This window comes from Rhinolophus sinicus, linkage group LG10 (assembly GCF_036562045.2).
Source record: "Rhinolophus sinicus isolate RSC01 linkage group LG10, ASM3656204v1, whole genome shotgun sequence".
NCBI classification, from domain to species: Eukaryota; Metazoa; Chordata; class Mammalia; order Chiroptera; family Rhinolophidae; genus Rhinolophus; species Rhinolophus sinicus.
The window spans coordinates 96,631,402-96,649,262 of NC_133759.1; the positions used below are offsets into that span (position 1 = coordinate 96,631,402).

The following is a 17,861-nucleotide window of genomic DNA, read 5'->3' on the forward strand; positions in this document are numbered from 1 at the left end:
AACCATATAGTTTGGGTTTATTTCTGGTTTCCCTATTCTGTTCCATTGATCTATGTGTCTGTTTTTATGCCAGTACCATGCTGTTTTGATTACTATGTCCTCGTAATAAAGTTTCATATCAGGTAGTGTGATACCTCCAATCTTTCTCAAGATTGCTTTGGTTATTCAGGGTCTTTTGTGGTTCCATATAAATTTTAGGATTATTTCTTCTGGCTCTGTGAAAAATGCCCTTGGTATATTGACATGTATTTGCTTTATGTATTTAGGGACTCCTACGTTGGATGCCTAAATGCCTATGGGAGTTGTGTCTTCTCATTGGATTGACCAATGAGAAGGGTTATTGGTCCTTCTCATTATCATTATAAAATGCCCTTCTTTGTCTCTCGTTACAGCCCTTGTTTTAAAATTTATTTTGTCTGATGTAAATATTGTTATCCCAGGTTTTTTTCATTTCCATTTTCATGAAGTAACTTTTTCCATCCCTTTACTTTCAGTCTGTGTGTGTGTCTTTTGATCTGAATTGGGTCTCTTATTGGCAGCATATGTATGGTTCTTATTTTTTCATCCATTCAACCATACTGTCTTTTGATGGAGCATTTAGTCCATTTACATTTAAAGCAATTATCTTCTTTATCTTTTGTAGATTTTTGGTTTGTGATTATAGGAGATTAAAGCTCCTCTTCGCCTATTCCTTACACATCTTACTGCTGGGTGCCAAGCACTGGGGACCCAGCAGAGAACACAGCACAGGGTTCCTCCTTCATGGAATCTTTCACTGTGTGTGTGTGTGCGCGCGCGCGCGTGCGTGCCCACACACAGGAAAGTCAAACAACTGCACAAGTAGTAAATTGATTTACCACGGTCATTCTTACACTGTAACCAACCTCTCCAAATGGCTTTTAGAGCCACAGAATGTTAGAATCAATCCAGTTCCTACCTTGAGCATTTGGGGAAACCGACTGAACCTCAGTTTGAGTTTGAAACCTTGTAAAGGCATTTGTCCAGAGTCATAGCAGAAACTGCTGGCCGAGTCAGACCTGAAGTCTGGCCTCCCGGCTCCTGGCTTGGTTCCCCTTCCGCCCTGTTTTCCTTGTTCTGGCTGCAGGAAGAGCCCTCAGGTGTAGCAGCTCCTCCACCGATGGCTAGGTGGCACCAGAACGCCTTTGAATAAAAAGGCTGCAGGTCCAGGGTCCTGTCTGAAAATGCCGGAATCCTCCTTGTGGGCTTCCTGAAGTTTCAACTGGGCAGCACTCCTCCTGCAAGACCCTCAAAAGGTCTGCCTGCTCAGGGCATTGCCCCCGCTCATGGGCCCCACATTCTTTACCAGTGCAGTCCTGCCTGGGTCCCACATGCCCTTGGGTTCTCTGGTTACCTGGGAGAATTCATTCCTCTGTGCTTTTCTCCCGGAGGCTCTCTATGCAGAATGGGTTGTTCTGGCTGGGTGACCAGCTCAGGGGCAGATATTTGAGGGCAGTACAGGCACGAATTCTGGATCTTCTTAGGCGCTGCTATCTTCTTTCCTTACTAAAGCTTTTGTCTGGGTGAACAAGCTAGCTAAACACAGTGTGGTCTTTCCCCAGGTCACATTGCCAGTCTGTGACAGAGTTGGGAGGGAACTCAGGCTTGCCAGCACTGCACTACTTTGTCTCTCAAGAGAATGTCGAGAAGACAAGACCCTCTGTTGTCTGGTCCCTCCTGCCCCATCTCACAGCTGTGTGGCTCTGTGGCTAAAAGAACAGGTTCTAGTTTCAGACACCTGGGAGTAGAATGCTACCCCCCCATTTGTTAATTGTGTGACTGCCAAATTTTTGTAACTTCTCTCTGCCTTTTTCCAGTTTCTGCCTTTTATAGTTTCTCCATTTGTAAATGGGATGTGGTAGATTGCAAATGACCTCAAATTTCTTTGTAGCTCCTCCCATTAAAAAGGGACTATATTTTCCCACCCCCTTGAAATGGGCTGGCCTTGTGACTTGCTTCCATAGAATATGGTGGCATTGATGATGTGGGAGTTCTGAGCCGAGGTGTCAAGAGGCTTTGCAGCTTCTGTTCTCACTTCTAGAACACTGCTGCCATGTAATAAGGCTGGCGGATGTCCTTGACGAAGGGAGACCTTGAGAAGGGAGATCCTAGCCACCCAGTCCAAATTTCCCACTCATAGCATCGTAAGCACATGAATAATTGTGTTAGTCTACTAAATTTTGGGGGTGGTTTGTTCTGTCTCCAAAGCTAAGTGAAATATGGGAGAATAATAGTACTTACCTTGGAGGGTTGCTGTGAGGTTTATGATGATGTGTGTTAGACCAGCACTTCCGCCTAGTAAGCTATTACCGTTGTTACTAATATGGTCATGGAGCACTTCCTCTTGCTCCTTGGGTTCTAGTCACACTGACCTTCTTTCTTCTTTAATTTTCTGAATACACCAAGTGATTATCTTTTTTTCAGGGCTTTCCTGCTTAATTCTCTCATGGTTAAGGTCTCAGCTGAAGCCTCTCCTTCTTGGACAGGCCTTCTCTGATTACCCTGGGAACCACCCCTTCCCTTCCTCTCTGCCTCCCCTTCTAGACTGTAAATCCCTTGAGGACTGGAGTGGAGCCTCTTTTTCTTCCCTCTTTTATGCTCAGCACTGACAGTGCTGTGTGTACAGCAGGCACTCAGTGTGAATAAGTGAACGGAAAGGGGCACCTCATCAATATGGGTATATGGGTTTGAGGTTGCTGTTAGGCTTCTAGAAAGAGGGGAGTAGCCAGGTTAGAGTCTCAGAGAGAGAGGACCCTGTGTGCTGCTTCTAATTTGTGTAGCCATTTCGGTTTGTGTCACACTGTTACATTGGATCAAATGTGTTCCTGATATTCTATGTCCAACATGGCTGTGAATGTCTTAGGACAGGGATGAGTTCCTCGCAGCCCCTAACACATCACCGGGCATTTAGTAGGGATTTAACAGAAGTTTATGGAATAGATAAATGAGTGGAGGAGGGAGTGAATTAACAGATGACTGAATGCAAAGGATGGATGAGAGCATACTCAGAACTGCAAGCAACTATGGAAAACCATGTTTATTTTTTCTTCTGATAAAGAATGACCCATTTCTAGTCCATCAGTAAAAGGTCATAAAAGTATAAAAATGTATGAAGTACTATCATTAGCATTATGTTATAGGGAAAGAGTTGTTATAACCATCTCCCCTAAGGTGGGATGTTGGAGGGTCACAGTTGATTTGGTTTACAAAGGGCAACAGTAGGTGACCAGCTGTTCCAGTTATCCCAGGACTGAGGAGTTTCCCAGGAGGTGGGACTTTCAGTGCTAACCCTAGGAAAATTCTAGGCACACTGGAATGGTTGGTCATGTCAGAAAGAGAGCAGCCTCACAATGATAAGTATGGTTTGGCATTTAGGTGCTGGGATCAGACGTTTTCTCGACTTCCCCATCACCTCTTTTCCTCTTAACTCTGAAATAAAAATCCCTGTGTTATTATCAAGGGTGTTACCACTTTCAAAGGGTTTTTACATGCCCCCCATGTAATTTTGCCTGGATCCTTATGCCAAGCCTGGGAGGTAGGGCTGTTCTAACCGGTTTTGCAGGTGTGGAATCCTGCTTCCAGGCTCCTGGCTCCTACAGAGTACGGGGCAGAGCAAAGATCTGTGTGCCAGCTCTCCTGAGGCCAGTGTGCTTCTCCCTACTCTGTTCTTTTCTGAAACATCCTGTCTCATCGGGCTTTCAGGAATTGTAGGGGAAAGGGAGGACCCTGAGATCCAAGTTTTGGCTCAGTCCCCTCATCTGGGACAATTCACATCATCACTGCTCTGCCTGATGTGTTTACCTGCTCCGCCTTTAGCAATCCTCATGTAGGATTCCCCTGAATACCCACCAGCTGGCCAGTGCTGGTGTCATTATGTGGCAGAGCTAGTGAAAGATACAGTGATAATATTCCAAATGGCCCCTCCAGTTCAGGTTTGTCAGCAGCGTAGTCAGAGGACCAGCTCAGTCTTCCAGTTGCCAACTTGATTGTTGAGATGTTTTTGGGCATCTTTGCTGGAAACTTACTCAAGTGAGATGGCCATGACTCAGGCTCAAAGACTTGTCGCATCCATTCCTAATCTATAGGGATTTTGCCTAATATATATATATGAGAAAGGGTTTAGGTAGTCCTCCCTGACTTATCTCAAAGTCAGACAGGCTATCCTTGCCTATATATAGTAGACCTAGTTTCTCTCGACAGCCTATTACAATTCTATCAACCATTCTTTTATTTCCACACTGTTTTGAGCTCTTCCATTTTTGGCATTTACCACCTCTAGGGGCAAGAAGTCTATGGAATCCTTCTTTTCCTGGTGAAGTGAGACTTCCTCTGACTCTCCCTTTTTTAATGCAAGCATGTGCTAGTATCTTCCAGAAGGTGCTCTTCTGGGGCAGGCTTAATGACTAGAGCCTCACATTGACCCTACTGGTTAAGATGTCATTGTTTGGGCTCAGAGTTGCTCTATCAAAAGGGTCTATTCTGGGTGCAGGTGCGCTAAGATCTTCCGATCTTAAGAGTTTTCCTGTTTTGAGAGTGAATGAGGATGGGTACTTTTATTTAAAAATAAATGAAATAAATAGTTTAAAAAAAGTGCTGTGCATGTCGTCTAGGTAGATTCCCCAGACGGTGGGACCTAGAGTCCGTCAGTTAAAGCATGGGGTTTCTGGTCTACCATTTCCCTCAGCATGCTTCTGTTCTTTCTTCCTCTTACGCTAGCTATGGCCCTACAACCCTCAGAAGTGTTGGTGGCACGGAGTTCACGTTTAGTTTTAATCTTTACATGTGGTTTTCTTTGGCTTAGAGACAGACAAAAAGCGACCCAACTCTTCGTGAATGGAAGGAGTTATTAACCCCGACATGGTCATCACTGCAATACAATCAAGATGAAGCACCTGTGTGTATGGGTCTCTTGTGAAATTTAAACTCTGGCACCGAGAGGTGAGGTGATGGGACAAGCCCACAAGCTTCCATAGCCTGAAAAATCACCTGCGTTGATAACATTTCTTGGAATCTTAGAAACTTATGGCCCAGTTGCACTCGGCTGTAGGCTGTACTTATCTAGAGGATCAGAGGAACATCTCTGGGCTAAAAAATTTGAGAACTCAATGCCATGGAAACATAGCTCTTTATAAAAACTCTGTAAGATGTGCTGCCTGGCAGCAGGAGAAAACGAGATGTCAACTGGCTTCCAGTCCTTTTTTTTTTTTGTCGAACCCCTTGGTGCCAGCACTGTCTCTAAGGAAGTCAAGCCTGGTGGGGAGAGCAGAATAAGAATGGCAAATTCTTTCCTCCATGGAGAGAGGAAGAGTCTTGGCTTAATTAGGCCATTGATTGGCAGCCTCCTCTGAGTTTGTACACATTCCTGCAGGCCACTCATATGGTCAGTGAACTCTGAGATCGGCGATGGCTGCCCCTGCTCGAGCCTTGGTAGACATTAGCCTGTCCACTTGAGTAGGCCCCGGAAGCCATTGTGCTACTAGGCCCCAGAAGAAGGTGATCTCCGGATGAGAGTTTAGCTGAGGAGTCTGCTGAGCATGGGTCATCCCTCACGTGGTCTCTGCTGCTTCTCTCTCCACACAGCACCCCATCCTCTTTGCACTTCTGCTTGGGGGTGCTGGAGCTCCTTGAGGCACTGGCTTTCAAGTCCTGTTCAGGGACAGGTGGCACTGGACGGTGGGTGGGCTGAGCCTTTCCAGGGACAGGGGCAGGCATGCGTCTGCTTCTCCAACTTTGGATTGCCAGGTCTCTTTTGTCCTTGGGGAGTTGGTCGATTTTCTGAGCTTTTGAGATCAGAGACTTCCCGTAAGTCCCTTGTAGAGAGAGGAAAAAGTACCTGGTAGGAAATAAGAAATAGCAGAATAAAGCTACTTTCTGATTTTTATTGACTTCTTGAATTTGAGCATTGAAAGGGACCTTAGAATCCAATTCTCCACCCAGGGCAAGCTCCTTTTTGCTGTGCTCCTGACTGATGGTTATCAAATCTATGCCTGAGCACCTCTGGGATTTGGGAGTTCATTAACAACAATATATAATAGCTAACATTTATTATGTACCATGACTATTCTAAGTGCTTTATGTATTATTATCTCATTTTCCCAATACAGCTGGTACTTTTGTTTCCCCTGTTACATAGGAGGAAACTGAGGCAGTGAGCGATTCAGTGATTTCTCCAGAGCCACACAGTGGTCGAGCTGTGGTCAGAACGAAGCAATCTGGATCACTAGGCTTTTATGTACCATGTACAAGGGCGGTCCATTCTATTTCTGGGCTCTTCTGATTTAGGCAAATTTACTTGCTTTGCAATGTCAACTCTTTGTGGAATTTAATTAAGTAGTTTCTAAATACATATTCTTTTCTTGAATCCATCAGCCACGCTAACTTCACAGCCTCACTGTATTATCACTATTTGCCACATAAAGAAACTTAGGCACCAAGAGATGAGATGGGGTTTCAAGGTCTCCTGAGAAGTTACTAGATCTCCCTGATGGTTAACTCAGGGTTCCTTTCTCCCGGTTCAGCTACGTGTAGCTTGTCTTGGACTCTCTTTTGAATTGGGAGTCTCTCTCTATCTGTGTCTGGAATCTTTTCCCTGTTCCAAGTTTGAAGAAGGGAAGGAATGAGAGGGTAAATAAAATTGTGTGGTCTATGGAGAAAGTATATACCATCTTGTGACACTGGGCAACTCATGTCCCTTCTCTGGGTGTCAGTTTCTTTATCTAAAAAGTAATCCAATTGGTCCAGAGGACCTCTAAGATCTTTTCCAAAAAGATCTTTAAAAATTTTTTTATTTCTAAAGCTTTATAAGTAGAGAGGCTCCCATCCTTCCATTATATCTGAAAGCTTCAAGGTGACCTCTCAGTGGGCAAGGGGTTTCTGAAGACCCCATGGCATCAGATGAACTTTCCCCCACTGTTTCTCATCTCATCCAGGGAAGCAGTACAGGTGGCCATGTACATGTTTCAGGAAAGACTCGACTTCTTGCCTGGAAACTGGACTTTTCTCAGTTTAAACCTTTCCCCCAAGCCACCACTTTTCCTTGTCTGTACATTTATTCAAGAAATAGTTGGCAAGTCCCTACAATGGGCCAGGCCCCAAGGGATTAAGCTGAGAGCAAGACAGACAGGGTTCTTCCTATCATGTGGCACCTAAATAGGGTTATAGGAAGAGGGAACAGTGAGAATGTCAGATACCTGATCTGGCATGAGGCGCCTTCCGTGAGGAAGACACCAAGGACTGAGGGATGTATAGGAGGTAGCCAGGAAAAGGAGGGTGAGAACCAAGTCCCCAGTACAATGGCTGAAATGTGGAGAGCGAGGATAAGAGTGGGGAAATATGACACAGAAGGGGTGGGTAGGGTCAGAGCAGGGAAGGACTGAGCCATTGATTTGTTTTGTGTTTAATTGTAAAGGCCTTGGGAAGCCCTTGGAGGATTATAAATAGAGGACAGGATTATACTTTCATGACATGATTATACTTTGACACAATGATAATGGATTAGAAATCTAACAGGAGACTATTGAAGTAATTTGGATTATAACCTATCCATGGTAGTGGCTGTAGAAATGAAAATAGTAGATACACTCAAGAAATATGTAGCACATAGAATTGTCAGGTCTTGGTGATGGACTAGATATGGGCATGAGGTGATGGGGTATCAAGGATATCTCCCAGGGGTTTACCTGGGTCCTAAGTGGGTAGCATTTGATGGAAGAAACTCTAGGAGAGAACTAGGTTTCTTGGATGGTGGTGGTGATAAAGGGCAGATCATGAATTAAATTATAGATGTCTCCCAGTTTCTTTAGACTTATTTGCCTATTGGAGGTGATGAATAGGTAGCTAAAAAGATGTATCTGGAATCCAGAAGAAAGGCTGGGAATTTTGTATTGGAGATTCATCTTTAAAAATATTTAACTTCACAGTAGCAGTTGCTATGTCTATGGGGAGACTATAAAGTTAGAAGACAAAAGAACCTAAGACCAAGGCTTGACATATACCATGTCAAGGACATGAACCCAGCAAAGAAAACAAAGAAGGAGAAGGAGAAAAACCAAGACTGTTGGATTACTGGAGCCAAGAGGAGAAGATCCAGGACTGGTATTATCTATGGTAGCTATTTAAGACACTCATTGTGATTTAAAGTTAGTTTCTTTTGTTTTATCTTAAAACAATTTGCATGTTCTGAGTTTGAGAGAATCTATACAGGTCTTTTATATGGGTTGTATTACTTAGACCAAGATTAGTGAGGTCATGGTTAGTGGGTTAATTATCACAAGTTTGGTGAGAGAAATCCATCTCCATTACGATAAAGACAGCTTACAACTTTAAGTGAACAAATAGTTTTCTACAGCAAACATTCTCGTATGTAGATTTCTATAACAAACATTAATTTTTCAAGATTACAAGTCAATAGTCCTTGGAACTATTAAAATAATGCTTTCTCAGAAGAAATCTCTTTACTTAGTAAACGGAATTAAACAGAAATTCAACTTTATGAGGATGCTATAGAATAAGCAAAGATTGAACTTATGTGCTATGGTAACTAACAAGTAAATATTTGCTAACTTTTCCTAATTTGTCTCTGTTTAACAAGCTGTAATGTGGAATGCTTGTCTTTTCAAAGCACATGTCAATAGTCTTTTTATACTTTTCAAGGATCCTCTTCAAGCTGGTAATTTTGGCTCCACGTGTGTTTTCTAGCTAAGGGTAAGACAAAGACTAGGGGGCTGATCATGTTTTTATTTCCATATCCCAAGTGAGACACAGAACAGAACAGAGGAGCTCAGTCATTGGTCAGTGGTGATCCCAACCATGTTAAATCCGAAAAATGTGGACAAAAGTATTTAACCCACATAGTTGATGCCCTTTACCAATGAAGGCACAATCGTCTTGGTCTCTCCCAGGGTCTGTGTCCCAAGGGGTTAGGGTGAAGGGGTTTGGTGGGAAATGTGTCCTCTGAGGCTTCACTTGTTCTTAATGGCTTCCCACCCTTCACTCTCAGGACCCTCTAGGGATACTTGTCTCTTCGACTCTTGTATTAGAGTCAAACATGTCTGAATTGTTCACTAGACTACAAGCTTCTTGACAGAAAGAGTCCTGTTGTATTCATCGTTCTGTTCCTTTACATCCAGTGCTCATTTATCTGAGTGCAGGCACTGTGCCAGGAACTGTGCTAGGTGTTGGTTATGTAATGATAAGGACGATCCCTTCTGTCCAGGAGTTAATGGTCAGACTGAGACAAACAGACAGTTTATAACAATTGGGGTAAAGGTGGTGACAGACATACACCCAGGTGATGGAACCCATGAGAGAGGGGGACGTGTCTCAGCCTGAGGAATGTAGGTGAATTGGTCATGCCTGAAGTAATGTCAAAGGGTGAGTTGGTTTGGTAAGGGGCAAGGTGTTCTGGATAGAAGCAACAGCATGAGCCCGGGGAGAAAGGTGAGAGGGAATATGGGCCTTTATGGAAGTAAGAGACGCTGGTGGTTTGGAGCCCAAAGTTTGCGGCAGGGAGTGGGGAGACGAGGCTACAGAGACCAGTAGCCACCAAGCCGGGAGGCCAGGCACACAGCACACATTTAGAACCCCACCACCATTTGTGTTTGACATCTTGTTATCTTTGGCCTGGTCAAACTCCTGCCTCTTGAGTTACAAAAATGGCTTATGAAGGGGAGATTGGTAGTTCTAGGAAGAAGATGGCCGCTGTGGTCAAACCTTGGGAGAAGAGCCGCGACTGGTGTGACGAAGCAGACGAGGTAGAAAGTGGGGTCTGAGAGCTGGCCTTCCATCACCCAGTAGGGGTTGGTGGGACTGTTGCAGATGACACAGGTGGCGTTGTACACTAGGGATACCACAAAGTACATCAGGAAGCTGCCTACGAGCACCAGCCCGTGGATGATGGTCTGGAAGGAAAGAAGTCAACACTGTTGAAGGTATAGCTCAGATGAGGGGCCACTGCAAGCACGCTACTTGGCTTTGTTTTAAGCTTCTCTTTTTGGGAAATGCAACACACTTAAAAAACGTTCAAAAAAGTGTGCCGTTTAATGATCATTATAAAGCTAACAGCCATGTTGCTATCACCCAGAATCTGAACACACATACCCCCAAGAACCCCTAAGTCGTCCTTGACGTTGGTGACAATTCCAAGCTGTCTTTTGATGTTTTATCACCTTTCTATGTTTCTCTAGATAGACTGTTTTTGAAATGTTAGTAAATAGAATTATATGTTGTGTGATTTTTTTTTTTTTTTTAAACCTCAATATTATGTTTGTGTGATGAAGTCATTGTTTCCACTTGTGGCTATAGTTTATTTATGTTCAAAGCAGTTCAGTGTTCTGTTGTCTAATCTTATTTTGTCTTGCTAGATTTGTGCTTTCTTTTTCCCATTCTTGTCCTCTTTGAAACTTATTGTTTTGTATAATGTTATTTCCCCCCTTTACTAGTTTGAAATTTACACTCTCCATTGCTATTTTTTCAGTGATTATTCAATAAATGATATTAAGTGATCTTAACTTGCCACAGTCTAATGTTTGTAACTACTATTCCCTCCTGAATTGTACAAGGGCTTTTGACTACTTTACTCTATTTACCTCCCTCCTGACATCTTATTGCTACTGTTTATTTTAATTCTCTCATCTTTTTAAAGCACATGTCATTATTATAGTTTAATACTGTCAATATTCATTAAGATTTACTTAGATGTTTACCACTTTCAATGCCTTAATTCCTTCTTGCCTCTTGGAACTTCCATCTGAAATCTCTTTCCTTTTGCTTTAAGTACATCCTTTAGAATTACTTTTAGTGGGAGTTTGCCGGTGATGTATTCTCTGATACTTTATTTCATTCTCATTCTTGGAAGATATTTTTGATCGATATAGTGTTCTTATTTGGCAGTTATTTTCTTTCAGCATATTTAAAATACCACACCATTGTCTTCTGGCTTCCATTGTCACTACTGAGAAGTTAGCAATTCTTCATCTGTTTTGTTGGCCTTGATCTCGTATACCATGGCTGCTTTTATGACTTTTGTCTTTAGTGTTCTAGTTTCCTTAAGATAAATGTGGATTTCTTTTTATTTTGCTTGGGTTTTGCTGACCTTGAAACTGTGGATTGATGCATTTCATTACTTCTGCAAAGTTCTCAAGTCACTTGCTTCTCTTTTAAAATATTCCCTTTGTCTCATTTTTTCTCTCATTTCCTTCTGAAAGTGATCAAATGTATGTCAGACATTTTAAGATACTACTCTATATTTTAGATATTTATTACTTTTCCTCTGTTTTATATTTTGGATAATTTCTTTTGAGCAGTTCATTAATTTTCCCCTTCAGCTGTATCTAATTTGCTGTTAAGCCAGCCACTGAGACAAATTATAGTTGTATTTTTTATTTCTCTTCTTTTTTTTTTGTTTTTTTTTTGTTTTTGGTCTCTTTTCCAGTCTGCTAGGTTGTTTTATATAACTTACCAGTCTCTAGATATTTTAAAGCTTATCCTTTATTTTTTGAAACATAGTAAACATAGCTTTTCTATAACTTGAAATATTTGTTGTGAATGTTTTTTTTTTTTTTTTATCCTCACTAATGAGTTCTTGTTTCCTTGAGAGCTTGGTTATTTTTGAATATGTGATACTTAGTGCCCTTGAAAAGTTAATAGGGATGATTTGAGATTTAGGATGAGACACTTTTCTCTACAGTTTGGCTCACCCAGGTGATACGAGCCTGCGCTGCAAATCTGTTATGAAGGTCAGTCCATGTTCATTCCCCAGGAGGCCGTTTACATGGGTTCTCCCTGCCCTGCTCGCCACAGTGGGAATAATCTGCAGTCCCTGCTGGGGAGGGCGCACAGGCACATCCATATTTGCGTGTCCCCTTACCCTTAAGCTTTAGCCTTTGGGGTCCTAATTTAATGTGGTCTGTTATTAGACTCCCACCGTGGGTGCCTGGGTTTTGATTTCTGAAACTTTTGCTTGGTCAAGACTGACAAAAAGTTCAGGGTTTTTTTTTGTGAGGGATTGCAAACAGCTTCAAGGAAACAGAGGCTGTTTGTGTTTCTAGAATCCCCTTTTCCCAGAGGTTTTTGTCTTTACTATCCTGTCAGCTCTTTTATGCGTTTAAGGTGGTGATTTTTTAAAAAATTATCTCTTATTTTCAGTTGTTTTCAGTGGGTGGGGTGATGTGAATAATCCAGCCCCTATTCCAGAAGAAAGCTGTTAGCTAATTTTCTTCAATTGTTTTGGTGGGGACTGTGAAAACTGACACAGCCATTAAAATTCATGGTAGATTTCTACCAAGGCAAGAAACCGACTCTCCCCATGCTTCAAGCACTTTCAAAAAAGAAATACATTTTTCATAACAATTCTAGTAATTGAGTCCTTTCTCAAGAGCACCAGAAATCTCCTGTAACTACGGGGATACCTGGTCTAGAGCTGCTTCAGGTGCATTAATGATGCTGAACGGTGAGTGAAAGGAACAGGGTCCCTCTTTCGAAGCAGAGGGACTCAGTGCTTTGAGAAAGTGGGCTGAGTGATCAGTCAGAAGAAACAGAATCTTTAGTCTTATCACCCATTTAAAATCCAGTCAAGGACTAATTATATTTTGCAGAGCATTTTGAAAGGTTAAAAAAACCCAACACCAATGGTTAAGAGGATCGTAGAGGGCAGACTTCCTTTTGGGAACTATCTCGGCTAGTTTTATAAAATGCAATTTATTATTAAATATTTCAGGCACACAGACAATAAACCTCATGTACCCAACATCCAGCTTTATCAAATGTAACCTTATGTAATACTTGCCTCAGATTTTTATTAAAAGATTAAGTCTTATAGATACGTTTTAAGCACCCATGTATCCCTTGCAAATGCTTTCTTTTTAATCTTGACCATGAATCCAGTGTTCATCATTCTTATCGTATTTTATACATGTTTATGTAGCTATGTTTATGGATGCTTTCATACTTTATCATGTACATCTTTCCCCTGTAACTTTTTAAACTAGACAGTATGCTCTGGGGGTTTTTTCTATGTTGATAGAAAAGGCTCTAGTTTATTCATTTTAACTGTTTTATTATACAAATATGCCACAATCTATTTTCCTGTTGATGAACATTCAGGCTCTTTCCAATTATCATTATTTTTTTCTGTTAAGAACAATGGTATATGTAAGCATTCTTGTACATGCCTCCGTATATGCACATGTAAGAGTATCTCTAGCGAGCATACTTAGCAGTGGAATTGTGTCATAGCATTTGAGCACTTGAACCCCTCTAGCTGTTTTCAGATTGCTCTCCAAAGTGGAGGTATCACTTTACAGTCCACTGACAGGGTATAAAATTCCTTGGTTGGGTTTTATCGTCTTTAATACACTGCTGGGTTGCTTTGCCAATAACTTACTTAGAATTTTTATTTCTATGTTCATTTAGTGAGATTGGTCTATAATTTTCTTTCCTTGAACTGTCCATGCCAATTTTGATATCAGGGCGGTTCTAGGCATAAAAATCGAATTACCTATCTTTCCTATTTTTCTCATCTGTGAAAAAGTTGGTGTAAAATCAAGATTATCTGTCCCTTATGAGTTTGGTTAAACTCACCTTTATAACCCTCTGGGCATGATGAATTTGGGGACAGGATTACCAATTCAATTTATTTAATGGTGATTGGTTTATAGAGTTTGCTGAATGATCTTAACTATGTTTTGGTAAATTTTACATTAAAAAAATATCAACTTGGTTTATATTTTAAACATATTTTTAAAAATTGATTATAATTAGTCTTTTTCATTTGTACCATTGTTTCTGTGGTGTTTTTGTGTCTTCTCCTGCATTGGTTTTGCCAGATGTTAGTTTTCATTAGATTTTTTTTTTTTTAAGATTTTATTGGGGAAGGGGAACAGGACTTTATTGTGGAACAGTGTGTACTTCCAGGACTTTTTTTCCAAGTCAAGTTGTTGTCCTTTCAATCTTAGTTGTGGAGGGTTCTGTTCAGCTTCAAGTTTTCAAGTTGTTGTCCTTTCAGTCTTAGCTGTGGAGGGTGCTGTTCAGCTTCAAGTTGTTGTCCTTTCAGTCTTAGTTGTGGAGGGCGCAGCCCAGCTCCAGGTCCAGTTGCCGTTGCTAGTTGTAAGGGGCACAGCCCACCATCCCTTGTGGGACTCGAACTGGCAAGCTTGTGTTTGAGAGGATGTGTTCCAACCAACTGAGCCATCGGGGAGCTAAGCGGAAGCTCAACTCAAGGTGCCATGTTCAATCCTAGTTGCAGGGGTCGGAGCCCACCATCCCTTGTAGGACTTGAGGAGTTGAACTGGCAACCTTGTGGTTGAGAGCCCACTGGCCCATGTGGGAATCGAACCGGCAGCCTTTGGAGTTAGGAGCATGGGGCTCCAACTGCCTGAGCCACCGGGCTGGCCCCTCATTAGATTTTTGAGAAGCTCAATTTTGGTCTTATTCTTTCTATTGTTGTCTTTATTTATTTATTTATTTTTCTCATTTTCTGCTTTCTTTAGGTTTACATAGTAAGTTTTTAAGTACCTCAAGTTGATCTCTTATCTCTTTGTTTTTAATAATAAAACTAGGTGCATCTCACAAATTTGTATATGTATTTTTATAGTCATTCGGCCACAACTATAATTTCCACCGTAATTTGCTCTTGACCTCATGAATTATTTAGCAGTACATTTTGAAATTGCCAAGCATGTTGGGTTCGTTTGGCTGTCTTTTTATTGCTTGTTTTTAACCTAAATGTTGTCAGAGAAGATGGTCTTTATGATACTGATTCTTTCAAATTCCTTTGTGATTCAGAATTTGGTCTTTTTAATTGTTGATGAATGGTCTGTGTGTTTGAATAGATGCATGTTTGGAGCAGGATTTTATAGATCTAACTATAGTAAATCAAGTGTATTAATTCTAAGCTTCTGTATCCTTTTTTCCCTGTCTGTTTGATCTATATTTGTTTCTTATAGTATGAGAGTAAAAATCTCATACTATAATTGTGAGTTTGTCCATTTCTCCTTATAGTTGCTGGATAAAAAAATTCCATCTGATAATTTTTGCTTTTAATAGGTGAATAAGGCATTTACATTTTTTGAGCACTGATATATTTGGATTTATTTGAAGATCTTATTATTGTCTTCTTTTGTGTGTGTGCCATCATTTTCTTTATTCTTACCTTTTTTCATCTTCCCCACATCTTACAGAATGGATAGCTTCCTGTATCTTTTATTTCTTTCCATTCCTTTATGGTTAACCTTAAGATTTTAAGGTACTAAATGAATGTAGATGTTTATGGAAAAATTTACAGGTACATGTGCATTTCTAGTTTCTTCCTGTTCTTAATGAAAGCTTTAGCATAAATTACCCATTGAACAGAAACCAAGGAACACACTGAGCCTACTTGGGGCAGTTGGTAAATTTTTAATACATATATTTTCCTCATCAGCATATTTCTTACAGTTGTAGCCTGTATATTCTTGCAGCATTACAGTCCTTCTTTTAGTGAGGGTCTATGGATGATAAACCTCATAAACTATATTTATCTGAAAATGTCATTTATTTTGCCCTACACTTAAGTGGTGATAGTGTGGCTGTTTCTGTTATTTCTCTCAGGTCTTTGAAGATAATTACTTGATTGTTTTCTAGCTTCTGTTGTTTGTCAGTTCAACTGCTATTCCTTTTTAAGGAACTTGTCCATAGTCTGTGGTAGACCTTACATTTGTCTCTGTCTTTTACACTGTACACTTTTACTATGATATATCCAGGTAACACAAACAGATTTATTTTGATTCGTTTTTATTCTTAATGATTTTCTCTTCAACTATTGCTTCCCTACTATGCTGGCTCTCATTTTTCTTCTTCGAGGACTCCTATGATGTGAGTGCTGGGGCTACCCACTCAAACTACCATTCCTCTTAATTACGTCTGCCGATTTGTGCAGCATTCTGGATGAGTTCCCAATACTACCTTTCCATTTGGCCGTTTATTCTTCTTTAGTGTCCAATCTAGAGTGAATCCCACAAATTGCATTTTTAATTTCAGTGACAACTTTTCAATTTCAAGAGTTCTAAAAGTTTCCTTAGCTTGGCTTGGTTCCTAGTATGAAAGTTACACCTTTGCTCTTGTCTCCCTTCCTCACAGCTTCTGATAAAACTAACTCCAAATGCTCGTCGTCTTTTATTTTTTCAGCTTGTGTTCTCGAGCCCAGGACCCCGCAGTGAACGGGGCTCCCCCACAGGAGCCACACTCCCCACTGCCATGGTCTGCTTCCTGTCCTGGCTCCCAGAAAACCTGTAATTTGAGCCTGTCCACTACCTCTGCCTCCCTAGTGTGTTGCAGCCTCTTCTGGGGTTTCTTGGAGAAATTTATCTAGTACTTAAGCTTGGCTATGCCTTTTTGGTTTTTATCACTTTGTTCTGTCTGTCACTGGCACGAATTGGAGCAGAGGGGCATTTCAAAATGGGAACTGTGTGATCTGAAAGTTGCCCTGGGTAGCCACCGTCTAGCATGTCAGGACCTGGTCTTGCTTGTGATGGAGAGGAAGTTCCCCTGGAGGATGCAGGGAACACATTGAGCCAGCTTGGGGCAGTGCTCTAAATTTTTAATAAGTATGTTTTTCAGAAAGAGCCATTTCAGCTTGGCTAAGGACAATCTTTCTATAAAGTCGTCTCTCATACCATCGAATCTTATTTCCTCCCACTATTAGCACAGTGGTTAAGAGCTCAAGAGTCAGACTGCCAGGGTTTCAACTGGGTTATCTTGAACTACTTGGGGCAAGTTTCTTAACCTTATTGTATCTATTTCTATATCTGTAAAAAGGGAATGAAAAAAAATATATATAGTTTTCATTCATGTATATATAGTTTTCATTTCATTATATATATACGTACATGTATATACATATATATGTGTATATAGACATATATGTACATATATATATAATCAAAATGACAACAATAAGCTTACTTAACATCCACCATTGCAATATATATGTCAGGTCATTATGCTGTACACCTTAAACTTATACAGTGCTGTATGTCAGTTATATCTCAATAAAAACAAAACAAAAACTCTGCTGGACACTAAGCGTTCTGGGAAGTTAATATCATACTTAAACTCATGTAGCTAGGTAGCTGGCATATAATTTTAAGGTCTTTGTTTTTATAATTATTGATTGGCAGAACCTAAGTAGATAGCTGGCGTTTCCTTTTCAGATACTAAAATGAGGTATTTGGGCTTGAGATGTGGTTACATGGAAGCAGATTTCTAATCTTTTACCCTGAAATTTAAGGGGAAGCATACCTCCCTCATAGCATGGTCAAGTGTGGTCAGTCTAATATCCTCCTTGTTTCTGAAAACACTCCTGATTTTTTTTATTAATTTCTATTTTTGCAACTAATTGATATTATTAATAATATCAATTAATTATTAATAGCTATGAGGGAGGTATGCTCCCCCTTACATTTCGGGGTGAAAGATTAGGAATCTGTTTCATATATGTTAGTTTCATCATCCTGGCCAGATGATAAGCGAGTTGAGGCCAGCAATTTTATCTTCTATACCTCTGTCATCCCTGTATAGGAGGGACACAGGTAGGAGTGCAGTGTGTGTTTGTCAAGTGGATCAATGATATATAAAGTAAAACAACTCAGAAATCCGAAACGTGGTCAACAAACAGGAACACACATTTTAAGCCAAAGGGGCACTTACCCAGGTCTTCATTTCCATTGCCTGGTGCAAGAGGATGGTGGCGAGGGAGATGGTGTTGATGGCTGTCCCAAAGGTGAAGACGTCGATATCAGAGTCCTTGTAGGTCTGCAGAGGAGAAACAAACAGGCACTGCAGATCTACCCATGGACTCAAGGCCTTGG

At 40.9% G+C, this 17,861-nt stretch overlaps 1 protein-coding gene across 5 annotated transcripts in view; it reads right to left on the reverse strand.

The window, feature by feature from the left end:
• Positions 1-3,037: 3,037 nt before the first annotated feature.
• ATP10B (ATPase phospholipid transporting 10B (putative)) overlaps positions 3,038-17,861 on the reverse strand; it is a 316,187-nt gene continuing 301,363 nt past the window's right edge. For all 5 annotated transcript variants that reach the window (XM_074313866.1, XM_074313867.1, XM_019740727.2 and 2 more), the window contains 3 exons: positions 17,701-17,805; positions 9,730-9,917; positions 3,038-5,851 (listed from right to left, as the gene is read on the reverse strand). In XM_074313866.1, the coding sequence (XP_074169967.1) occupies positions 5,392-5,851; positions 9,730-9,917; positions 17,701-17,805 (753 nt within the window). In that variant the 3' untranslated portion in view covers positions 3,038-5,391. The remainder of the gene's footprint in view (positions 5,852-9,729; positions 9,918-17,700; positions 17,806-17,861) is intronic.